General features: G+C 37.6%; 1 protein-coding gene across 1 annotated transcript in view; it reads right to left on the bottom strand.

Annotated features, from left to right (window-relative positions):
- Positions 1–27,765, bottom strand: part of Gpc5 (glypican 5) — a 1,182,296-nt gene that overhangs the window by 957,638 nt on the left and 196,893 nt on the right. The window contains exon 3 of the mRNA XM_005355656.2: positions 8,726–9,420. Within this exon, the coding sequence (XP_005355713.1) occupies positions 8,726–9,420 (695 nt within the window). The remainder of the gene's footprint in view (positions 1–8,725; positions 9,421–27,765) is intronic.

Genomic DNA, 27,765 nt, shown 5'->3' with positions numbered 1-27,765 from the left:
AGATAGATAGATAGATAGATAGATAGATAGATGATAGATAGATAGATAGATAGATAGATAGATAGATAGATAGATAGATAGATAGATAAAATTTGTGGGGATGGGAGAAAGGATTGGATTGTTGGTTATCCCTAACTAAAGAAGTATAAAATTGCTTATCGGAAATCCACTAGCTAGTAAGCTAATTTTGAAAAATAACTTTAAATATTGCAATATAGAAACTTACCACTGTTGATGCTTCCAAAAATATAAACATATACATATATTAAAGGGGTCTAAACTGAGTTACACCATAATGGGAGACAATGCTTTCTCTAAACACCACAGAATAGCCAATAAAACAGCAGTGCAAGGTTTGGTTAATGCTTTTCAAGTAATTGGTCAGTAAGTTTCAATAGACCTCCCAAATGTTATAGGATACTGCCAATTCTCTCAGTTATCATTTAAGAGTTAATAAGACCCTGAATTACTGCATGCCTGATTATGCAGAAATCAAGTTGGTACTGACCAGAAAATTTCATCACCTCTGGCTTTTCCTTGTAGGTGCTCTATGTATACCACTGGGGGAAGAAAGGAAAGGAAAGTCTTATCTATGTGACAAGAATACTATGAACCACAATGATAACTAGACTGGTGAGACACACACCACATACAGTGTTGCAATAGTAGCATCGAACTTATGAAAGTGGATATATCAACAGACTCAGTGATTCTTTAAAAATTTAAAAGAAATAGAGCACATGAAGTTGAATTGGGAGGAAAGGGATGGGCAATGGATTTGATCGAAAGGTGTTAAACATGTTATTTTGAACAACAAACACATACCTGTTATAGTTGGAATATAAAATATCTCACATATACTTCTGATTTGAAAACTTGATCCTAGCTGTATGCCTATTTTTTGTATCTCGCTTTTTAAATGTTTTTTGTTTCCTGGACGATGGAGCCTACTTGGGTGTCGCTCACTATGGACAGATTCTTGCCATCATATTATTCCTTATCTGAATCCTGACTTCTCTTCCTTTCCATGTGCCATGATACAAACACCTGTCTTGTGTCACACACTCCCAATAACATGAGTTTTATGTCCAGTAATATGAGACCAAATGACCTTCCCCCCTCCGAAGCAGTGAGCCAAAATTAGCGCTTCCTTCACTTAGTATTCTGTAGGGTATTTAATCACAACACTGATAAAATTGATCCACACAAAAGTGATAGTAATAAATAAGTCTTTGAACTAAAACAAAGAATCATAATACTTGCATATCTCAGAGAACCATCTATAACTTAATGAAAATCAACAAATGATATTGAAATTAATTGGGAAGGATGTAAGTGATTTTTTTCTCCTGCTGTATTTAAAATGAAATTGAACCACACTGTCAAGGAAGATGGTATCTGAAGATTGGCCCTCAAATACTAGAAGAGGAAGGTGATCATGAGTTCCTTTTGTCTTCAAGTTTTATATTCCAATGTATCATAGATGTCAGTTAACATATACGTAGAATTTCATAGCATTTGTTACTGTTCACAAACATGGAAGACTACATTTTTGAATTTTGACAGCTATATAGACCTGAGAGTATTCATAAGAACATTAATTATATTTCTTTTCTTAGGAAATCAGACAAAAGTAAAAATCTCATGACTCTCATTACTGATTTTAAAGAAATTTATGTCACATTGTTCTTCAAAAAGACTAATTTAAAAATTAACCACACAAGTTCAATTTCTTCTAGAATATATATTCAAAAATTATTCAAGCTCATTTTCTGATGTCTTTCTAAAGAATTTAAAATTTTACAACTGAGGAACTTGAGCATTGACTGGACTTCACTGTCAATCATCTCAGCCTTTTGAAAATTACCAAATGGTCAAAATGAAAGTTTAATGTTAAGCTGTTTTTCTCGTAACCCCAGTACTGCATAGAAAGAGCAGAGTTCAGGGTTTTCCTTGGCTATATATTGACTTCCGGACTATCCAGGGCTATATAAGACCTTATCCTAAACAGTATCAACAGAAGTATCAAACTGAATACACCCATTCCCATCAGCCTTCACATCCATATGCAGATGAGAAATCTTCCCTAGGTGAGGAATATGTGTACAATTGTGAAGAAAACCAGAGCGTGGAAACATACTAGAACACTGGTTATCAACATGCAGGTTGCAATCCTTTTGGGGGTCAGATGATCTTTTCATAGAGGTTGCCTAAGACCATCAATCAGAAAACACAGATGTTTACATTATCATTCATAACAGTAGCAAAATTACAGAAAATCAATGGTGAATTTTACACTTAGACTTGACTTAAATTATTGCTCTGCATTAGAGAAGAATATTATAACCCTACCATTGAAACTAAAAACTACTAATTATGGCCCCATGTTCAATGCAGGTACTGTTGAGGAACAAACTCCCCAGCATCACTGACTGCCCAGATGTCAGTGGCTGAACCCTTTCTAAATAATCTTTATAGAACTGTGAGCAGTATTGTGTGAGCTTTATGTAAGTTGGAGCTTTCCTGTTCTTCTTTATTGGAATAGAATTCTCTATTACTGCTCAATCCACTTGGAATGCTTCTCTCCTAAGCTGTTCCTTGCCCTAGAAGCCTAGACTTCTGCTCTACAACAGTTACTGACTTAATTCTCATGTCTTGTTTCTCTTCTGCCCAGGTACTGTGCCATCTTACAGAAAATTTAAGCCCTATTTAAGCCACAAACCCAGTATCAACCAGCCATAGAAGCTGAACAAAAGGTAAACAAAGGTAAAAATGATATCCTCCAAATAGTATGAATGAATTTCATAGCTGTGAGGTAGCTGATACAGAACTTCTGATCACCACCTTCTACTCCTTGGCAGCAAAGTTCAGCATGTACATGAATCAAAGCTCTTCTTGTCAACAATGTCTTTTACATTATTCTTGAAGAGTACATACATGACATTACATACTTAGGATCGTCAGAGGTCAACTTTCAGTAGCCATTTCTCTCCTTCTAACATATGGGTCGTGGGGATGGAACTCAAGGCGTCTTGCTTAGAGTCTACTGCCTTTACCAATTGAGTCATATAACCGCCCTTGACAATTTTTTATATATTCTAGCAATACATAAAGCAACTCCAGAATTCTGCTTATTCTGAGCTCCCTTCTGTGAGAACTATAGAAATTCTTATGTGTCATGTTCAAAATGGCATGCCACATATCCAAGTAAACTACAAAATGAAAGACATGTTTAAACTCTCTTTAATAAAACTCTATAAACCAAATCTTGGAAACATCATGAGTTATCTTAAATATAAAGATATCTGTGTTTTACCTGTAGGTCTTTCTCCTGTGGTTTTTGACCTTTTAAGAAGAAACTTTAATATTCTTCCATTACATGTGATGTTTTACTCCTCTGTATGTCCATGTATTTAGTCTTCTAAGGAGAGGTGGTCATTGAGAGTTTTTGGCTCAAATAAATATAAATGAGAACCTTAGTTGTTTTATTTGAAAAATAATCGACAGTCATGTGCTTATCTGCTTTTCGCTCCCACCACTTAGAAACCCACGATCCTCCACCACATCAACTTCCCCTGAGCAAACATTGGGATGGGTATCAAATGTAGTGCCATGTTTGATTTAGATACCTAACTTAAAGCATCTGCCTTCTTTATTTAAGTAATCGTGGTATCGACTGTTTTCTAGTTTGCTCTTTCTTTATATATTTTTTGCAGCAGCTTACACAGCCTCATGGACAATGAGATTATAGAAAAGTGAGTACCACATACTAGAGAAAAAGGAGCAGATATTCCTATTAATCCAAGTTACCATTTCAATGTTTACTTGCAATTTTTATACAAGGGTATGGTTGACATATTTATGAGCATAAGATGTTACTGTCCTTTCTCAGAACTAGGTAAATTTTAGTGTATATAGAAAGAATGAGATCATTGTTCTCTTACCAGCTAATTAAGCTACATGATTTTGCACAATCAATCTTAATTGCAATTTTGAAATGATTTGTAATTCAAAAGTGAATCAGATACTGATTCTAAGGTAATGTGGATGCAACCAGACAAATCACTAGTTATACTGCAAATGTAACTTGACAAAAACTCTCCTTGTAGCAAACACTAAGCATGATTGCGAATCTTAGGCTTCCTGATGCTCTAGATATGGGGCTGTTATTGCCACATTTAACCTGAGAGCAAACTAAATTAACAAGGAAATGTTCAGTCTACTGCTAGACAAGTGTTTTTCAACTTGTTGATTGCTATCTGTTTGGGGTTCAAACAACCTTCTGACAGGGATTGCATATCAGATATCCTGTATATCCAATATTTACATTTTGATTCATAATAGTAGCAAAATTAGAGTTATGAAATAATTTTATGATGGGGGGTCACCACAACATGAGGAATTGTATTAGAAAGATTGAAAACTACCTGTAATCAAAGATGATGCAGGCAGGTGCATGATCCAGCTTCACACAACTGCCTGTGTTTTTAATCCCAGTCTTTCTGGCTCTGCTTTTGTATTTTTAAGTTAAATTCTGAGCTAATCTACAGGGGGAAAAAAAGCTATAGGATTTAAAGAATAGTCTTTCTAAACATGCTTCTGTTGCTGGCAGGTGTGTGTGTCTGTGTGTCTGTGTGTGTGTGTGCAATGCTTATGATTTTGTCAATAAATGAAGGATTTATTTTTATTTCAGGCTGAAATCCCTCCAACAGAGAATGATACATCAGCTCCTCTACGGATCCCTTTAAGAGTAAATGCATATTTATAGAAGAATATATGAAGAAGTGCTTGAGTTCACAGGTTGCTTTGGGAACGTGAAAGAGGAATTATTTGCTACTCTCTAACAAATTATTTTGAATTTGTTGAAATCATTGATATGTGAACTGGTTATCAAAACTTGATAAACAGTTTATAAATCACTTTGAAGCTGGCACATATAAATATTAATGAGTCCATTTACAAGAAACTTAAAGCCAGTTTCTTCTTCTTTCCAAATAAATGAAAATGAGGATCTCTCTTGCTTTATTTGAAAAATAATCCATAGTTTGTTACTAATAATTATGTTTCTTTAAATACATATCAGATCATTTTATTTTCTAAAATAAGACTTTTTTTTGGTTCCTGAAACAGAAATTTCCTGTCAGTCCTCTTTATTGACAATAACTACAAGCTCAGACCCTATTGTTGACAACACCACATACCTCGTTGTGGGGTATAGAGGAAGCTGGTGCTTAGCGGAAACTAAGCACCTGTTGGCTTGCTTTCAGATGACAGAAGATAACATATGTACTACAGTAGTAAAGATATTAGCAATGTTTTTACGCATGTGAGAATTATATAACAAAACCAACCTACCCAAAATAGTTGTACCCACGTAGGCAATAGTGGTACAACTGCTGGGGGGGGGTGGGTAACCAACAGCCTTATAATTTTATCTGAAGCCCAATCCATAGGAGGGAGCCCATACCTGACACTGTCTGTGTAGTTAACAACCACCCATGCCTGGAGAGTTAGAAACTCAAGAGGGAACTTACCACTGCTGTTTAAATAAAACACAGCATCTATGGGACTTCTACATACCTATGTCTCTCTCTCTCTCTCTCTCTCTCTCTCTCTCTCTCTCTCTCTCTCTCTCTCTCTCTCTCTCTCTCTCACTCACACACACACACACACACACACACACACACACACACACACATAACAAAACAACAATAAACTCGCTCTCCACCTTAACAACAAAGGTTCATCTTTCAGTGAATGGCAGCGAATGTGAGACACTGAAAACAAGCAGGAGCCCAGCCCCCAACCCTACAACACATTTAGACATTTATGCTACCAACACCGCCTCTAATATCCAGGGAAGACTGTGGAAGAGAAGACAGGGTATATCTAAGAGTCAGGTGATTAGGGGAGGAGCTGTGAAACGCTGTCCTCCAACACCAATACAACTGTTCCAACCATGAGTTTAGAACCATAATTACCTTCCTGAAGCCAGCACAACACTGACTTAGTCATGGAAGGGAGACAGGCACACAGAACCCTACTCTTTATGACTGAACCACTGGCTACTGAGAGATTCTGGGACAAAGGGAGTCATGGTCTATTGACGTTCCAACAAATAGCTCCAAACCCATGGTCATACCGAAGGCCCTGGGTAAACTCAGTGATTCACAAAACAGATAGACATGAAAGTGGGAAAGATTTCTAGGAAGGAAGAGCAGGCAGAATAGGAGAGAGATGAGTGAAGACAGTGGTAAGAATGCTCAGTATTCCTTATTGTGTGAAATTGTCCAACTTAATTACTAAACAGATTAAAGGGGATGAAAGAGGGAAACATTGGCGGGGGGGGGGGGTTGTAATTGTGGACAAGGCAAATCCTACGAGCCCCAGTGCAGGAAATCACAGTTGTGAGTTCATGACTTCAGTGTCCTTTGCAGCTCTTGGCCCGGTTCTCCGACTTGCCTATACTTCTCATTCTCTTTTCTGTAATGTTCCCTGGGGATTTCATGGGATGAAAGCTTTCTTTAAAATGGATTCTTAGAACACAAACATTATACTAATAATTTGAAATACAGAAGTAAACAATTTAACCAAGATTTGACCAGGGATGACCTTGGAATAGGGAAAGAAAATAGCAGGTGGCCACGAATCCAGCTCCAGTGACTGGCCAATGTTGTCCCACCTAATCCAGCCCTACCATCCTTGCCATACAAGCCACATTCAGATACAGCACTGTGAATAGCTTGCCTAGGCTACGGGTAGACAATGTTGGGTTTAAAATCATGCCTGTGTGTCCACCGGGGTCCTGTATTATTTCAGCCATTGAAAGAGGGAAAATAGATAAATTCCTAGGTGATGGATTTTAAGGATACAAAAAGATACTCTGGCTCTCAAAAATGCATAGCACAGGGGACCTGAAGCATCAATTCTCTTACATACATCAGAAATCCCTGGCCCAAGATTTTAACTAGCATACCACAAACCAAAATTAAACTCTGAGGCCTGGAGGGATGACTCAGAGGTGAAGAGCACTTGGAGAACTGGGCTCTAATCTCAAAACCCACATGGCAGGCTCACTAGGACCTCTTCTGACTTCTGCGGACATCAGTCACACTCTTACTACATACATATGTTCAAGCAAACACTCAGATACACAAAAATAATAAAATAGAAGGGGAGAAAAGGAAGGGTAGCAGAGGAAAATGTATAACTCAATAAAATCGATAAAAAATTTTAAAACAGAAAGAAAAAACTGAAAAAAAAACTAATTGTAGAGTTGACCTCAGGTAATAGTACATATATTCCCTCTGTGCATACTCGTCATCATAATATGGATATTATATTTCCTGTTTAAATTTTAAAACTATTAATTCTTTTTGATGTGTTAAGTTTTTTTAGAAGTCTATGCTATATTCGATTTACATAAACTGAGGAGAAAAGACCAAGAAATGAGGTTTATTTATATCAAATTGAGAACAGATAAAGAGGAAAGGCATTAGAAGGTGATTATGGAACAAAATGATAGATATAAGAAAATGTCATAATGAAGCCTATTATTTTGAACACTAATTGTAAAGTGGCAAAATGAAAGTGTCCTTGTATATAGATAGGGACATTCTGCAGACCACAGTCTGGGGGTTGAAATCCAGTGAATGCCACATACTTATGTCACAGCCAGCAGAGGGCGCGATTTCTAATTTTTCTAAAGGCCCCGGAGCGGTTCACAAAGGCCACAGGGAAAGAACTGGAAGGTAGTAGTTAAACCCAAACATTTTCATGCCCACCTTCTACCAGAAATGAAGAGTTGGCATACAGGCATCGTGATGAGAATATTTGTTAAGTCAGTAAATCAATGTCATTGCAGGAAGATGGATTGTCTTGGTACTGGAGAGTATTCGTTTTATTTCAGGAGAAGTGATGTAGGAGAAACATTCACAGCACATCCCACCCAGTTCACTCTATGAAACATGAGCACCTTTACCGAAGGAGCCTGAGAATATTTTTAAAGAGCTCCGCAGGAAGCTGGAGAGAGAGAAAACTCTAGCGTCCCTTGCTTGACGGTTTAGTCGCAAAAGATCCTTATTTTGCTAGAAATAAAACAAGAGAGGGCCGAGCTCAGGTTTTCACAAGCTGTCACTCTGCCACTCTGTCGAAATCCTAAGAAACGCTTCTGCACACCCGGGTATCAAGCCTTAACTTCATGGATGCAAAAGCAGTGTTTTCCCATTCTAAAGCTAGGAAACTACAAACCTCTTATCAGCAGCAGTCCAACGACGGCAGCCTGTCATTTTACATACAGGTGCTCGACAGTTTGCATAAATAATGCCTTCTCAAAACGGAATGCTGCGGGAGACATCTGCAGAACTGTCTTCTTAGCAAGGAGGATATTAGGGACCCAGAGACTTAAAACTCTCACCTCGTTTCACGTTGCTAGTTAATTTTGCATTCTAACTCAAATCTATGTTGTTCCTAATTTAAACGTGAGCTCCCACAGAATCACTGAACCATTCGAAAAACTGTCTACTTTCGTGGGTAAAGTCTTGTTTTAGCTGTTCAAAGTTTTGGCGTAAATAGATAGGATGTCTATCCACTCATCTTGCTGCTATTTCTTAGAGAATGGATTCACTATGCTGATAAGAATGTGAAGAACACAAAATTTGGGGTGCAACCTGCCTAGCCTTTGCATTCAAGGAAATGAACTGGGAGGCACAGAGAGGTATCTCACCTGGTCCAGTAGCTTCTGCCCGTTGAGGTGCGCCTGTAACACAGCATCATTCACAAGCAGGTGGAAGTTCAGGAGCACGTGCTCAATGTCGTAGGTCCCATGCATTGCATTTGAGAGCTCTTCCAAGGACCGGATGTAAGCATGCCAGTGTGGATTGAGCTCTGTCATGTGGGCCAGGCAGCCCCTGACGACATTGAGGCAGTACCCCATACAGGGCTTACTGAGCATGACGCTCTGGCAGTGCGGGCAATACTGCATCCTCAGGAGAGCTCGACCGCATTCCTTGGAGAAGTGCATATGGTCCGTGGTGTTAATGACTTCAATGCCCAGATTAAGGGCCTGCAGAAACGTGCGGCTGGGCAACAAGGACCTCCCCATCTGTCCCATGACTCTTTTGGGGATATTGCCAAATGGACTAACATTCTGGCGGGCCATTCGGATGCATTCAGAGTATTGGGGAGAACTGTCAGTCATACCAGGGTTTATGAGATGGTTGTAGACCAGAGGGAAAAGACTGTCAAAAAATCTGTTTACAAATTCTTCAGGATTAACATCTGCACCAAATAAATAGAGCCCTACATCAGTGAAAAACTCCTGAATGGAAGCGGCAGCCTCCAAGGCCATGTTTCTGTAGGTGTTGCAGAAAAGGATGCTGGTGTAATTCTCTGCTTGCCGGATGAGCGTTTCCAGGGTCTCTGTAACACAGTGAAGGTAAAGCAAAAAAGACTTAGTACTCATATCAAGACTACTGTCCATCTGCCACATGTAAAAATGAGCGTAGTACATCATAATTAGCCCAAGATAAACTCTGATGCACAGTCTGCCAAACTGATTTCCAAGGAGAATGGCTGTATGATATTGCCAATAGACACAACACATACATTTTCTAGAAATGCATTTCCTAGTATCTAAGCCAGCTAAACAGTGCAGAAACCAAAGGATAGTTATACAGAGGCGTAATGTCTGACAAATTTTATTATATAGCTATTCATAACCTACTGATCAGAAGTTTATTTTCTTTCATATCTGAGTCAATACTTATAAACATGACAACATTTAATACTTATTTCCTGCCTACTGAATTCTCATAGTTTTTCCATCCTACTTTTATTTTCAAAATGAAAGTTTGTAGGTTACATATTACTTACACCTAAAGTAGGTAGATCCCAAAAGAACAGCCTGGTAGTCCATAGATCTTTTAATATTTTCAAACTTAAACATAGTTAAGATATGCCACTACCATGCTCTATGGAAATTGTCATGACTTGTTAAGCAGTGAGAGGCATAGGCGATGCTACCTGAAGACAGTAAGTTGGAACTCTTTTATCCATTATATTTTGTTGTTATTCATCTTTGCTTCAAAAGGCTGTCTTTGGGATATTTTATTTGTTACCTAAGTAGCTGATGCTCTAGAACCAGCCAAGCAAATCTAATATATCAGCAAAGTACGGGAGAATAATCTAAAAGGAAGGGATTGGAGCAATCATTGAGATCAAACGAGATTCCAAACCCTGGCTATTAGACAGCAGTAAACCGCCATGACTATTCTAGTAATTACATCTTATAATTAGACTAATTAATGACACTTGACTATATCGATATATAATTCATTATAAAATATAGTCAATAAATTATCTCCCATAGCAACAACCTCATAGTTATTTTTAATTAGGTTGTAAAATGCCATGGTCATAATTCAGTAAGCAAATCGCTGCTTGAGTATCTTATAAAAGAGATGAAGAAAAGGTAAAAAGGAAATCACAAAAAAAGCAAATAGACAAGGAGTGACTACAAAAGCAGAACCCCTACTACACAGTAGTGTCTTCTAGAGAAAAGAAGAATACAGTGAAGCGTATTCTGAATTTCTCTGAGACTGGCTCACATTGCATTCCGGACCACAGTGTGAAATATCAGGTTATGTCTACCCTGCAATCAAAGACGACTGCTTTGAAAGGGCACTGCCCCTCTGTGTTTCCCCAGTCAGATGACGACAAGCTTTAGGTTGCTAATGAGGCCAGACTCTATTATTCATATTCATATATCAAATATATTCTAGCAACTTAGTGATCAGAGAGAATGAAAGTGGGTTGGGAGTTACCATTAATACCCAGTTCCACAACTGACAAAATCACTGGTCTATGTGAAGGCAAATGCAGGCTGTAAGACCACTTCAGAGATCTGTCTTAGTTCAGCAATCCATATGTATCATGCAGCTCAGGTGATTCCCACATGGCCAGACACTGCAATGGCCAATAAGGATAACATGCCCTCTTTGCTCTTAGAAAGGGTCAGCAAGTGTCACAGAGCCACGGAATAACTGCGACAGTCACACTGAACTCGGGGCTTGAACCAGAAAAAAAAGCATCTAAGTTTGCCCCTTCCTTGATAGCACTGGTCCTTGTTATTCAGTTGCTTGTGTGTGCAAAATAATTATGACATAAGTCACAAGCAGTCATATACTCCATTAGTATATAAACACCAATGATTACATGTTAATTGGTTTTTAAAATAAATGAGACTAGATAAAGAGATACCCCCATCTCACATGTATTCCAATATACTTTACACACATAATTTTTAAGGTAAGCTATGAATGTATTCAGGTACTGACACCAGCCATAGGACTCTCAGTTGAATGGCATTTAAACACTGTTAATCCTGCCCTGTTCTTTTTCTGACAACTCTAAATGATGCTCAGGTATGTGACTGTTTTTGGTAGCCAAAAGTAAAAATATATGAACTGTTTCTTTACAAATTCTAACATCATCCATTTATAGCTGGTGACTTAAGACTATATAAAATTTACTGGTGGATATTCATAACTATATATTTTGCACATTAACTTACTTTATGAAAACATTAAGGAGAATGTTTTATTAGAGCATTATGGTAAGTGTAGTGCATCCAAATATTATTTCTTTACTGAATTAACTCTGTACTATTGACAACAAACTAACTTCGACTACCATTTGAGTGTGCAATTAAAAAATAAATCTATCAAGAAAGCACACAATCCTGATTGCAGTTTATGTTAGTATGGGTTTTCTTTGATCTGATTATTATTTTCTAAATGTCTGAGCAAAATGGAATTTTGAAGTTGCTTTTGAATTAGTTTGTCACACTGTTACTAGTATACAACAACATAGGGACTTATTTTGATTTGCTTGTGTTACATCCAATATTTAAAGCCATTGCGATAAACAGATTCTGTGACTTTAGCAAAGTCTCCAAACAGTTTAAACTATAAAAATATATAAAAATTAAAAAGCCTCAGATGAATATGCTGGCACTTAAAAACCCAGTAAACAAGGCCTCAGGGAGGCGGATCATGAGTTTGAAGTTGGTCTTTTCTAAATGCCAAGCCCCAAGGCCTTTGAGTTATACAGGAAATCCTGTCTCAAAACAAAACACCTTAAAAACCCAACCCCTTCTATGATTTTTATCATTTTTTAAAAGTTGGGTAAACTGGAGATGAGGTTATAAAATTAGTTTTGTATATTAACTTTGAATTTACAAAATCGTGATTTTTATCAGTTGGTCTTAACACTTTCCACTTAGAATTGACATTGGTATTAGCAAGACTTTTAACTTTAAAAGTAAATGACATGTAACAAAGCATTTGCTGCCCTGCAAAAGAATTTGCCTCAGTGTGAACAGAAGGTGGGTTAGGTGCTGAATAATTTGTCTAGTGACTTCATTGTGAAGAATAAGGTTCATGTCACATTACAAAATTTTATTTCATGTGAGAAATCCCCACTGATGCCATGCAAGCCGTATCTTTCCATACTTGTGATATCCATTGGAATCATCCATGAAAAATTAAATAAACATTAGCCCACATTTGCTTAAAGAGCTTAGACTTCTGAACTATTAAAGATGTGTTTCATTCTTTTACGTTGTATTTGCTTAACTCTGAAGCTGTGTAACTGTGCCAATTTAAAACACCTGATTGGTCTCATAAAGTGCTGATTGGCCAATAGCAAGGCAGGAGAGAGAAAAATGGAAGGGGGATTACAGGCAAAGAGAATAAATGGAAGGATAAGAGAAGAGGGAGAGAGGGGAAAAAAGAAAGATGGAAAGAACGGTATATAGAATAAAGAAAACTTAAAAACCCAGAGGCAAAATGTAGACTGGATAATCTTTTAAAAAGCTGGCTAGAAACAACCCAAGTAGACTCTGACATTTAGAAGTCAGAATAAGTCTCGGTGAATTTATTTCAGAGTTGGGTGGCGGAAGCCCAAAGAGTGAAAATAAAAAAACAACTCAGTGAATAAATTACCCCAAACCCTTCCTCTCTTTGTGTTTGCTGTTCAGTATTTCAGTAGGCATCTCCTTCCAGTGATATTATGATGTAATCTAGGAGACCAAAATCATATTAATGTCAAGTGGTGGAAAGAAGCAAAGGAATTAATCAAATTATAGTTTGATTGAAAATATAATGCCTCCTAGATTTATGAAAAAAATCAGTTATCCAGACATAAAACCATTTGTGTATAATATCACAGAGATGTGTATTTGAATGTCTGGAGTTCATGAGCACCTATTTCAATTATTAGCATTCTGTGATAACTGCATGGCAACACACAAATATAGAGACTTTACTTCAGGCTTCCCAATCCCCATGCTCATCAAAGATATTTTGTCCTACAAGCAAATGATTGCTGACATGTAAATTAAGAATTTGAATTCAAGTTAATACCTAAAAATAAAGTCAGGCACTATTGATAAAAAAAATTAAATTTAACAAACTGAAAAGTCAATAAAGACTCCTATGCACGTGGCTTTTGGCAGCAGGAGAAATATTATCTCCATGGTGCTGTTATTATTTTAATGATAAACTGACTCCATCGGTAACAATCATGAAACAATAGTTTTAACAACCTCTCCAGCAGGACATGAAGAGTCAATTTCTTGGTCTTATTACATTTTACTTTTTTAAGTCTATAAATATGTTAAACAACAAACTATGACGTGCTATGTCTATGGTAAGACTGCAGCTATCCCCAGCTAGAGCAACGAGACATGGGAAGAAATAAAACCACATCAGCCATGGTTAAGCAGCAGAGGCTTAGCAGGTACATTTATGGCGAAGAGGGACTTTCAGAGCAACTTTTTTTTTGCACATCAGAGTTCTCAAGTCACAGAATATGTAACTGAAACAAAACTTTCATGACTACTCAGTTACTTCCAAGCTCCTGTGTGCACAATACTATGCATCCCCATTCGTTACATTTTAGAGAGACAAACAGATGGATAGAATTTAAGACTAATTTCTCAATAGCTTTATCATGCATATATTAAAATAAATTTTAACTCTATCTCAGTCTTTAGAAAATCCTTTCCAATAATTTTAGAAGTACCACATTTAATAAATCTTTTAATCTTCTGAAGACCACCAAAGGTACACTGTTGTCATATAAACTTGCAGAGGCCCACAGATGGGACCCTGTTCTACCTTGACTGAAGGTCAGAGTCTGAGCTTATTTTTTGCTCTTTCAAAGTTGTTGACAACAGGTGTGGCTCCAAACAATAGATCCTGACCTAGGATGTGGTTAATTAGTATTTTGAGTGTAGAGGAGAGGTGGATCTGTTTCTCCTTGCTGTTTATGGTCCTTCAAAGGAGATGAGTAGGAGGTTCCAGGGAGTAGCTGCCTGCAGGATCGTTAGTCTATTCCTTATATCATGTGAATGTAGTCTCTTGCCTCTCCCATCTCCTTTTTGAGGGAAGTATATAAACATGTGGAAAATAAACACAGGCGGATTCAGTATTCAGCGTTCAGTGAGTTGCCCTCCCAGCACTATCCTATGTCTCAGTATTTCTTTTGTATCTCTGATCTCTGTCTATCCCGCCTAGCATTTCTAATCCACACGCCCCTACCCTGGAACACATGAACTCTTCGATGCTGGACACTGGCAGATGACATCCCAACATGTGGCTTATGACACAAACTCACATAAAACCACAGCAAATACTTATTTTTCCCCAGCTTGGAAATGTTTATGATGAATCTGTTCTTTCATTCTCATATTTCTTGAAGTTTTTCAGGGAAGTAGAATGTGTAATAACTGTTCTCTGGAATATTGATTTAATGACATTTAAATGCTCTGCATTATGATTTGTAATATAATTCTTCAGAAATTAGTCATCTGTATAAATAAACAGTGACTGGGATATTAATCTGCATCACTATGAATTAGCATATTGGTCATTAATCTATGCTACTAAGACAAGCACAGCATACAAAAATTCTTTCTCAACTTTTCTTCCTTTAGTTACCCCCCCTTTTTTTTTAATTTGGTCATTACAGTGTATTACCCTTACTTCCCACATAGTTCTGCATTCATTTATGTCCTGTAAGTTAATGGAGATTCTAGTTTTAAAAATCATACTTAATAGAGCATTTATATAATAGTTAAAATCAGAGCCAAATGAACACCCCACACCTCTCTCTCTCTCTCTCTCTCTCTCTCTCTCTCTCTCTCTCTCTCTCCCTCTCTCTCTTTCTGTGTGTGTGTGTGTGTGTGTGTGTATGTGTGTATCTATGTGTATACACAAACAATCACTTCACACGTTTATAAACAGAAGTTTCTCTCCTGGCTTCCCAGTCTTGGGTAATTACACAGAAACTTATATACTTGATAACTGTCTTGCCTGTTAGCTCAGGCTTGTTATTAACTAGCTCTTACAAACTTATTAATTTTCTATTATTCTATATTTTACCATGAGACTTGTGTCTTGTTACCTCATATCTTGCTTCTCTGCTGTCTCTTGGCATCTCCCTAAGTCTGCCTTCTTTTTACCTTTATCTTTGCTTTGATTGCCTGCCTGACTCTATTCTACTTGGTTATTGGCCAAATCACAATAACATTTACCAATGTTAATAAGACATATTCACACCACTCAGAATGGCATCTAACATCATCTCCCATTTTTTGTCTAATTAAAACAGAAGGTTTTAACTTTAACATTGTAAAACTGTGTATAACAAAACAGGTATCAAGCAATAATTACAGCTATAATATTTAGTCTACTTTGTATTGGGCACAATGAAAGAAAATACTATCATCCATCCTATCTTTGTGAACCTGAAGTTTTATATTTAATTTATCATTTATCAAAACTAAGGAAAACTATAATTATAAGTATCTAGTCTTCAGTTCCATCATAGTACTCAGAAGGATATAATACTACCTAAATAACTGGAAAGTGAATTATAAACAACTTCCAAAACTCTAAAAGTGATAGAGATATCTGGCTGGCTGCACAGTCACTCAAAGTTCTTTTGTAACAATAAGGCATCAATATTCAGCCTACAGGCCCAGAGATTTCTCTGTGAAGCAGGACCGCAAGGGGTGTGCCCACCCACTGAGACAGTGGAGCTGGTCTAATTGGAGCCCACCAAGACCAGCTGGACTGGGACTGAAAATCAAACCGGACTCTCTGAACATGGCTGACAAGGAGGGCTGCCTGAGAAGCCAAGGACAATGGCACTGGGTTTTGATCCTACTGCATGTACTGGCTTTATGGGAGCCTAGTCTGTTTGGATGCTCACCTTCCTAGACCTGGATGGAGGGGGGAGGACCTTGGACTTCCCACAGGGCAGGGAACGCTAACTGCTCTTTGGACTGGAGAGGGAGGGGGATGGGGAGAGGGGGAGGGAAATGGGAGGTGGGGAGGAGGCGGAAAATTTTAATAAAATAAATAAATAAATAAATAAATAAATAAATAAATAAATGAATGAATGAATTTGTAAGCCCCCTCAAATAAGAAAAGAAAAGAAAAAGAGATAAAAGAAAACATATTCTGGAACCTAGGCCTGAGCAGTTGGGTTCACATTGGTACTATTTATAGGTCAGACTATAGTATATCATGTTAAAGTTAGAAATTCAAGATTAATTGAAATGCCAGACAGAAATGGTAATGTTTATTGGTGTATATTGAAGGAAAACAATGAAAGCTTGAATTGAGATGTCAAAGCTGTTAATACAAATTTGGGTAGTAGAAAGAGCAAAGTCATGGTACTAGATGAATTAAAAATAGGCAAAAAAGAGATTAATAAGAATATGAATTACTAGAAAGTAGAAAGAGAACAGAAGTCAATAAAGTAAAAAACAAAACTATAAAACAAACAAAAAAAGAAACAAAAAAATAGAGAGTCGAGTATCCCTGGAGTGAAGGGCAGGAAAGTTTTCTTCCATATATCATCTCAAATGCCACAAGGTCAACTGAGATGAGGAAAGCCAACTGCTGGCCACTGAGCTGACAAGGGGATGGCTCTTGTAAGAGCTTCCCCAAAAGAATGAAACCAAGAAAGAGAGCAGTGTTGTTGGTTGTCTTATGCTTTGTTTTGTTTCTTTAACTCTTTGACTCTTTGCTCTTTGGGGGGCTTGTCACATAGTTCCAAACAAATTTGCATGGAATCTTATTCTTTCTTATGAATGCCCAGCTTTAGCTTGGCTTATTTCTAGCCAGTTTTTCTTAAATTATCCCATCTACCTATTGCCTCTAGATTCTTATCTTTCTCTATTTTATATACCTTTCTTCTTACTCCATGGCTTGCCGTGTAGTTGGGTGGCTGGTCCCTGATGACCTCCTCCTATTTTTGCTCCTTGATTTCTGATTTCTTCCTTTCAGATTACTCCTTCTTTTTATTCTCTCTGCATGCTGGCTCTCCCTATCCATTCTCCTGCCTTGCTATTGGCCATCAGTTCTTTATTAGATCATCAAGTGTTGTAGACAGGCAAAGTAACACAGCTTCACAGAGTTAAACAAATGCAACCTAAAAGAATGAAACACAGCTTTGCATCATTAAACACATGTTCCACTGCATAAACAAGAATAACATATCTTAAAATAATGTTCTACAACAGAGCATGAACTGAGGTCATGTACAGATGCTTCCAGCAAATGCTTGCTGTGGAATCATAGAACAAAAGCAGACATTGAATGGGAAGCCATAGTCAACGATTTTGTTTTTCTGAGAAGGGTCAATATTCCTACATCTCTTCCATGGATAAACTGATGACTGAGTAGTAGAGATGGGATCAAAACAGAAATCATTTGAATAAGCTAAAAGATGTAATCCCGCTGGAAACTCATGAGAAATGCAAACATTTGACATTTCTTAGGTGTGCAAGTTGCCAAGACTGATAGCAAGATAAGTAAATGGAAAGAGAATCCAGTAATGTGTTCAGCCATGGAACTGGTTCAAGAGATTTCTGGAAGTCTTTCTTACCAAATGAAATATATACTTCTTGAAAACTCAGATTCCCCTATTTCCTCTAGCTTTTAAATTCAAAGCCAATGATCTTACTACATTCTGTAATCATGAAACATTTATTTCTTTCCTTAGCCAACATTTAAAAGCAGTAGTCTTGGAAATATATCATCTTCATTAAAATATAGCACCACTTTAAAAAAAAAACATTGTGTTTAATATTGTGAGGCTGTTAGTGCATAATGTGTGTGGGAGACATGCCACATCATGTGTGTGGAAACCAAAGAGCAATTTTGAATAGCTGGCTCTCTCCTTTCACCTTTACATAGGTTCTGGAAATCCTCCTTATATCACCAGGCTTCACACAGATACTTTACCTACTGAGAAATGGTTATGGTTTGAATGAGAATGACCACCATAAGCTTATATATTTGAATACTTAATGTATAGCTAGTAGACTTTAGGCAGACGATTAATTAAGTGTGGTGTTATTGCAAAAGGTAATTGCATTGCAGGCAGACTTTGAGGTCTCACTGACTCACACTATTCCCAATATATTGCCCTCTTTGCCTCATGCTTGTAGATCAAGATACAAGCTGTCAGCCATTGCTCTGGCTCTTGACCTGTCTGTCTGGTGCCATGCTCTCCACCAGAATGATAATGGACTCAACTGTTTGATACAACATGTCTCCAATAGAGTCTTTCTTCAGTAAATTGCCTTGGTCATGCTATCACAGCACCAGAAAAGTAACTAAGACAGACACCATTTATAATATCAAATGACACTACCAATTGCTGACTTCTTCATCTACAAATTTAGCTCAATATTTCTGCATTTTCTCTTTATCTCAAAATTCTTTTTTAGAGCTTATTAAGAAGCCTGAAGTCCTTTTGTCCCAGTAAGATGTATTTATATGTACATATGTAGTCATATAAATATGCATATATTTCCAGTTTCATTTCTATTGTTATGGTAAATACCCTGACCAAAAGCAACTTTATGAAAGAAAGCAGCTTTTGGTGTTGTTGTCATTTGGTTTTGGGTTTTGTTGTTTTTGTTTTGGGTTGCTGGATTGTTTTTTCAGAGTTTTGAATATTTTTGGTTTTTTTTTTAATATTGTGTGTTTGTTTGTTTGTTTGTTTGTTTGGAAATTAAAGCATGGATTTAAGAAGCTAATCTTACCCCATCCACAGACAAGAACAGAGAAATGGATGTGCCTACTCTAAGCTGCGTTGCCTAACAATTGAAACAATCCCCCACAGACACACCCAGAAGCTAATCTAATCTAAATAATTCTTCACAGAGACTCTTTCCAGGGGAATCTATGTTGTGCCAAGTTGAGAGTAAAAACTAACCAGTGTGTGTGTGTGTATACATGTGACTTAAATATTTATTCAATCTAAAAAGGAAACAAAAAGTAAAATTGCTTTAGAAGTAGGATTTTTTTTAATCTCTATCAGCATAATGAATGACTAATCAACTTAAGGGAGGAGGTGGAGAAAATGTGGTAGAGTTTATGATGGCAGAAGCCTGGGTCAGAGACTTTTAACACTACCATGGAACAGAAAGCAAAGAGTAGGTGGTAGCTATCAAAGGCAAGGTTTTTTTTTGTTTTTTTTGTTTTTTTTTTTTTGGTTTTTCGAGACAGGGTTTCTCTGTGGTTTCGCAGCCTGTCCTGGAACTAGCTCTTGTAGACCAGGCTGGTCTCGAACTCACAGAGATCCGCCTGCCTCTGCCTCCCAAGTGCTGGGATTAAAGGCGTGTGCCACCACCGCCCGGCCAAAGGCCAGTTTTTGAGACCTACTTGTAACAACTATTTCAGACCTCATAGAGGTTCAAATGAGCCTGGGAAGGGGGACATGGCAAATTCAAATGCTACCAAATAGATTATTGATTTTATGAAGGAAAATGTCTACATGTGCATAAAAAAGAAAACTTTAGTGAGAAAACTGTCATTATTTCACATCATTGCAAATTCCTGTAATGTCTGGCTTAATGAGAGACAGTTGATACAATCTCTAACAGTAGGTAGTTTTGCTTAACAAATATGAAAGAGAAATTCAACATCACACAGATATTTAGCATTATTTAGGACTGTTGTTAACACTATCTTGTATTACATCAAAACAAGGGTGTTAGATGTTTGTCCAAGGTTAGTTGTCAATATGAAATTCTAAGAATGGGATTTCTTTACTCTGTTAATTAAAATCCATTGCTTTTGCATTATAAATTGTTCCATTATTCATTATAAAATCTGTCGTGTACTGATATTTGGAAAATGTTGGTACTCAGGTTATGCACACTTGTCTGACACAGTTCACCACATTTATAAGCATGAAAAAGTCATTCTCACAAGAAAATGCATCTTTTATTTCAATTTTCAAGTTTATCTTAATTGCAAAACTGGTCTTTATTAAGATATTCATTATGTTTGACATGCAGATAACAGATATGCTTTATGTATCTTTTGTATTTTATCACATCAGTAGTGAAAAATATGTTTGCAGTCCAGAAGGTGTATAGTCATCAAAATGAATAGTATTTCTTGTTTCAAGGGGATAATGTCAAACAAAATTGGATTTTTAAAACTCTATGTGGTGGTTTGAAAGAAAATGTCCCCCAAATGGAATGGCATTATTAGGAGGTGTGGCTTTGTTGGAGTAAACATGACTTCATTGGAAGAAGTATGTCACTGTGGAGGTAGGCTTTGAGGCCTTATATATGCTCAAGCCACACCCAGTCTCAGATCATTTCCTGTTGCCGGTGAGTCAAGATGTAAGAACTCTCAGCTCCTTCTCTAGCACCATGTCTGCCTGCATGCTGCCATGCTTCTCATGACAATACTGTACTAAAGCTCTAAAACATTAAGCTAACACCAACTAAATGTTTTCCTTTGTCAGAGTTGCCATGGTTATGTGTCGCTTCATTGCATCACACTTTGCGACTTTTCTCTGAGACTTGCATCTTTACTTGAGATCTAATTACTTTCAAAGTTTAATGCAACAATTTGTACTGTCTTTCTCATTGGCCACCTACCCTCCTTCAGAGCCTCCACACTTTGGGGGAAGCCTTATTTTCACATAGGTATCATTCTTTTTTTTTTTTTTTTTTTTTTTGACAGGGTTTCTCTGTGGCTTTGGAGCCTGTCCTGGAATTAGCTCTGTAGACCAGGCTGGTCTCGAACTCACAGAGTTCTGCCTGCCTCTGCCTCTCGAGTGCTGGGATTAAAGGCATGCGCCACCACCGCCCGGCTTAGGTATCATTCTTTAACTTTGGTTTCCAACAATTATCTTGTCATCAGTAAATGCCCTTTTTCACTTTCTTAAGTGTTCCTACTTTTCATTCAGCCAACTTTTCCTCACCCCAGTACTAAAATTTTTTTTTTTCTTAGCTTTCCCCATGTATTCAAGTGCAGGTTCACTCTAGGACCATATCTAATCCTGATAAACCTGAGACAATCAAGAGAATTTCAAGTGCATTGTGGGATTGTCAAAACATACCTGAAAGGACAGATGGATGCTAGGAAAGATGGCATTGTATAACACATGACAGTCTAAACCGACATAGGCCTTCCTGCTACATAAAACTCATCTTTCTTTTTACACTAACATTCAACAGATGCACAAAAGGATAGTTTCTTCCTACACACTCCTACTGTCTTCTCCTAATTACACTGTTTAATTTCCTTAGTCACTCCTGTGAGACAATGGTCATGGACTCTGAAAAGATTTGTCAATTGTACTGGTTTAATAAATGCTGATTGGCCAGTAGCTAGGCAGGAAGTATAGGCGGGGCCACAAGAACAGGAGAATTCTGGGAAGAGGCAAGGCTCAGTCTGTAGTTGTCACTCAGCCACAGAGCAAGCAAGATGAGAAGGCCTCACTGAGAAAGACACATGCCTAACACAGACAAGAATTACGGATTAATGTAAGATGTAAGAATTATTAATAAGAAAGTCTGATCTAATAGGCCAACCAGTTTATAATTAACATAAGCCTCTGTGTATTTCTTTGGGACTTAATGGCTGTGGGACTGGGCAGGACAGAAATCTTTGTCAACAATTACCATACTTATTTTAGATACGCATATGCATCATCACTCATATCTGCCATTTGGAGAATTATCATTAATTTGTATGTGCTTCTTAGTGTTAGAAAAGTCTGCTGGTATTTTTCCCAAAAGCATTTTATTAGTGTGCATCATAGTCTCTTATATCTTCCTCGCGGTCATGTCATGGTTATTGAAAAATTCCTTACAGGGTAATGTCAAAAACCACATCTGTCTTTTTTGGTTAAGCTATAACGTTAAGTGCACAACACAAAAAGCCATATGAAAGTCTAAGTCATATGAAAATTACTCTGAATACACGGAACCTCAGTATTGATGAGTTCTAGCAATCACATGCCTCATGTACAATAACTTTGGAAAGTACTCTAAATTCCGATCTGGATTGGTGATTTTCATAGTTCTTGACCATAACCCCACAGATCTACTAGGTCACATTGCCAAGAGTCCATTCGAGTGCTTTCTAACTTACAGGCCAGCAAATAGAGAAAGAATTGAAAGTATCCACTACTGAGTTCCAGGCAGTTTAATAAATACACTGTGACTACCTGACAGCAGAAACTCCTGCAGAAGCCAGGCAATCTTTCAGACTATTACATTCTTTCCAAATAGCAGGAGGAAAAATTGCAATGCTTTCTGATAACTGAAATGGGTTATAAAGCACAAAATCAATCAGACCAGGAGGAGTCCGTTTCACTACAGAATGCATTTCTCCTATCATAACTATTACCACAAAGTACTCCACCAGTAGCACAGTCAAAAGTATAAAGAACAGAGTGTTACAATTATGAGATTAGGGCTAGGCTTGGGGAAATTCTTCTTCTTCTTCTTCTTCTTCTTCTTCTTCTTCTTCTTCTTCTTCTTCTTCTTCTTCTTCTTCTTCTTCTTCTTCTTTTGGTTTTTTGAGATGGGGTTTCTCTGTGTAGCTTCTTTCTAAATTCTCTAGAAGTCTAAATTTTATTTTATTTTTTAAACATTTTAATGCATAGAGTTTGTGTATGTTTGTGTACATGTGCTTATGCATGTACATTCATGTGCCATGGCCACATCTGGAGGCCAGAGGACTTACTGAAGTCTTCTGTTCTTTTTTTCTGCTTTGTAGGTTCTGAAGAGCTAACTCATGGTGCTCAGACTTGGCAGCAAGTAGCCTTATCCACCAATGCTTCTCACCAGTGTGCGTTATAAATTGAAAAATATACTTCAAAGGTATTAGGTTTTATTAATCTAAATTTTAAATAAATGTGAATTCAAATGTATGAAATAAAGAAGTATGTGTGTGTGTGTGTGTGTGTTAGTTCTAAAGAAACTGCCTTCATTTTCACTGGGTTTTAAAATAAGAGTGGAAAAGATACTGCCTTACACAGAAAGGACAAAGTGTTTCCAGTGTCAGTGTAGGAAAAGAAAAGAACTTTAAGGATATGAGAATGCAGTACCCCAAAGCCCTCACCCCCAGCCCAGGAACTCTGGTCTCCATTCTATTACACTGAGAATAAATGATTCTCAGTGCCATTTTGCCATGTTTAGTGCAGCTCAATCACAGTGATTATGTAACTAACATACCAAATTCCATACACCTGGAATAAAAGAAAATCTCACTGTGTGTATGTGTGTGTGTGTGTGTGTGTGCGCACACACACACACACACACACACACACGCACATGCACATCCACATGTGTTAGCTGACATTAGCTCTCATTTGAAAATCATTACAATACAGGTAGCATCACTGAGGAAGGTACTCATCAGTGGGAATGTAAGGGATACACTGAGTCCTGCGTAAACCCTCGAAATCACCATACTTTGAATTTCTTTTATTTTTAAGGTTATAATTTTAAAATGTATTTCTTCCATTTCCTCTCTCCAAATCCTCAAATATACCCACTATCTTCATTTTCAAATTCATGGCCTTTTTTCTCATTGTTACATACATATAACTATGTACATATATATTCTTAAATATAACCTAATGTATGCTTTCAAGACTGACTATTAAGTTTGGTATAAAACATTGGTGTTGTCTCAGGTTTCTGTCCTGTACGATTCCCGCAATCATTAAGTCCCAAAGAAATCACACAGAGGTCTACATTAACTATAAACTGATTGGCCCATTAGCTCAGGGTTCTTATTAACTCTTATAACTTATATTAGCCCATTATTCTAGTATATGCTAGCCACATGGTTTAGTACCTTTTTAAGCGGGGTAGGTCACATCTTGCTTCTTCTGTGGCAGGCCTACAACTGCAGAGAGAGCTTTCTCCTTCCCAGAATTCTCCTGTTCTCATTGACCTGTCTCTACTTCCTGTCTTGTTGTCCCTCTTATACTTCCTGCCTGCCTACTGGCCAATCCGTGTTTATTTAAAACATAATTGACAGAATACAGACAATTCTCCATACCACATTGGTGTGCTCTACCCTGGGGAAGGCTATTTTTCCTCATTTCAGCATTCCTTAGTTTTCTATAATTCTTTGTATGGGGTCAAGGCTTCCAGGGCTTACTTAAGTCCACTTGGCATGTCTTCTTGGTGTTTGTGTTGTTTGACTCACATTTGGGCAGTTTTTAGTATATTACGGATGTTGCTCATTATGTTACTAGAAGACACAAGTGCACAGCAAGTTCTCTGATGCTCTGACCTTTCAATCCCACCTTCCACCCTGACCCCCAGAATGTTAGGTGCAGGAGGAGTTCCATTATAGAAGTGTCTTTTGGAAGTGAGCTCCACAACTCTGCATTTTGATTGATGGTGCTGTCTTTAATGGTCTCCTTCTGCTGCAAAGAGAAGTTTTCAAGATCAGAGGTGAGAAATACACTTATCTATGGATATGTGGACAAATGTTTAGATGGTAGTTAGGGATTATGTGGTTTAGCAAAGTGATGGTTGTAGGTTCTCTTCCAAGAACCATGACTTCACTATCACTAGAGGTTTTGTTTGTTTGTTTGTTTGTTTGTTTTGGGTTTTTTTTTGAGAGAATGACCCATGGTGCATCTTATGCAGCTTTTACAGTGCTCTTGGCCACCATTGCAAGCATTATTTGTGTAGACATCTTGTCTCTCCCTGCTGTTTGTAGTAAAAGACTTTATTTGTTGTAGTTGCACTTAGCTGTGATTTTTGTCTCAATTTTCATATGAATTTGTCTTCCACACAGCACAGCCATATTAACTCACCTACATTCAAGACAGCCCTAGATTGTGCCTTTGGATCTACTGCACTTGTACTCTCTGTCCCTGACCCACCAAGACTTTGGGAAACTGAGGGCCAACTCACTTCCTGCTCTGTCCTGTTCAATAACACATGTTCTCCAATCTACATGTTCTCCTGGATGAAGCTGCAGCCTCCTGTAGCCACACAAAGCTTATAGCAGTGCTTCCAAAGGCTATAATATAGCCAGTAAAATCTTTAGTTATCCTCAGTTCATGAAGCCCATTATAATGTTCAGTGTTATTAAATTATTCAAAGAGGATTTTTTTTTTTTTAGGGAGGGAGTCAAAGGAAAAAAAAAAACTTGGCAAAGTTTTACCAATAGAATTTCAACAGGCATATAAATTCTCATGTAGCTAAACCACTCAGGTGCTACACAGGATGCCACTCTCATTTCAGGGTACACTAAAAATATTTTTTATAATGTTTCTAAATACATCTACCATATACATTATAGAAGATAACTTATGGTGCCAAATATGACCAAACATTATGTAACATTAAAACTGTCAAAGACCCCAACTACCTATAGCCAAATCTCTTAAATCCTAATGGGCACAATTGACTTTAAAGATTTTGAACCACATCAAGGCATTCATGATCAGCGTACTTTGGATGAGATGCATAAATCTTCCTTTCTTCAAGCATTTGGAGCTCTGGTATCTGCTGATTCTAGAACTCTAGACTCCAAAAAGGATTCACAGGTTTCTTTGTTGGGTAGAATCTAAGTCATTTTTCCAGTCTCTTTTCTGCACTTCCCCTTTTTTCTCTTATCTCTCTCTATTTCTACCCTTTCAATGATACCACATATAGCTGTTGTCGCAATCACAGTCAAGTGGGGTTGTGCTGGTGTTGTCAAGTCTTTACACATTCCCAGTATTTCTTCATAACTTCTCTACATAGAGCCTTCATGCCTGTCACTAAGAGCAAATGACCTCTTCTGCAGGGGGCTTTGCATGATGATCCATCATCCCAGTGACACTTAAACTTAATGAATTCCAAAACCATGTATTCTAACAACTGTGCATAGAAATATTTTGGAAAACCTTGTTGTACTGAGCACGTGCAGGCATTTTCCTTGTCAGTGACCCCCTAAACAATTCTTACAGTGGTTACCCATCACAAAGTCTTAGAGGCAATCTAAAGATGATTAAAAATACATGAGAAGTTTATTGGGCTATTCTCGGCTCAAATGGCTTGACAAGTAAGATGGTACAAGTGAATGTACCACCCACAAGTGCCCAGAGTGGAAGTAATTACAACAAAATGTCAAGATATCAAGAGAGCCCCCCGGGGGGGCATTTACTTGGAGTGACAAGAATAACTTTTAAATATCTTAGAGACAGAAGTGTGCATTTTGCTACCTCCAAAACGTTCACCAAATCTTCTTCATATACACATACTGAATGGGATTGCAGGTAGGTTTGAAGAACAAAATCAAGTAACCTCAGGAGAGGTGTCTGCAGAAGGGTGGCAGCAGACAAACTTCATGTGACAGCAGGAGTGGGAATCTGCTAGAGAACAAAGTAGTGATGTGGACATGCATTCTCTGGAAATACATAGAACAGTGGACTGAGCTTTTTATTCAGTTAGAAGGTAGAAGATCAAAGTCACACATAGGCGATGGGCAGAGTTCACTGTCAGGATTCCACAGCCCTGTGTCCACTTCCAAAATTACACTAACCTCCTGAACTTTGGGCAAGATATTTAACTTTTCTCTGTAGCTCCTCTATCTTTATAAGGAAGTAAAAAGCACTGTGTATACCTCATAGGCTTGATATTATGGATGGGTCAGGAACCATATTTTAAAGGACCCCAGTCAATGTCTATAAAATGCTAGTCTTTCTTAATACAAGAAGAATAAAAGATTCTCAAGAATACTTACCTGTTATATCAAATTTTCTTCCCTCATTGATTTACATAAAAAACATGTATACTTATAAATATCACAGGCATAATGCTAATAAGATAGCCATTAGAATTTTACATACAAACTGTAAAATTAGATTTTATAACACTATCACCCAATATGGAATGTTTTTAATTTCTTTATCAACTAGTCCTTCTACTCCATCTCATGGCTAATAGTAATGAAAACATAAAACAATCATATTATAAATTCTAGTATGAGGAAAGAATTAAAATACTTCCTTTGGGACACATCAGGGATGACCCAGAAGGACCATCAGATAATACAAAATATTTCACTATTTGAAACTGTGCATACCACACACAGCTCCCCCTGAAGGAATGTGAACTCTGCACACCACACACAGCTCCCTCTGAAGGAGAGCAAACTGTACACACCACACACAGCTCCCTCTGAAGGAGGGCAAACTGTGCACACTACACACAGTTCCCTCTGAAAGAGTGTAAACTGTGCACACCACACAGAGCTCCTTCAGAAGGAGAGCAAACTGTACAGATGACACACAGTTCCCTCTGAAGGAGTGCAAACTGTGCACACTACAGACCAGTTCCCTCTGAAGGAGTGCACACTGTGCACACCACACGCAGCTCCCACAGAAGGAGTGTTGACTGGTATCATTATTATCACT

Source organism: Microtus ochrogaster, chromosome 17 (assembly GCF_000317375.1).
Source record: "Microtus ochrogaster isolate Prairie Vole_2 chromosome 17, MicOch1.0, whole genome shotgun sequence".
NCBI lineage: Eukaryota > Metazoa > Chordata > Mammalia > Rodentia > Cricetidae > Microtus > Microtus ochrogaster.
This window is presented reverse-complemented; position numbering and strand designations above follow the sequence as displayed.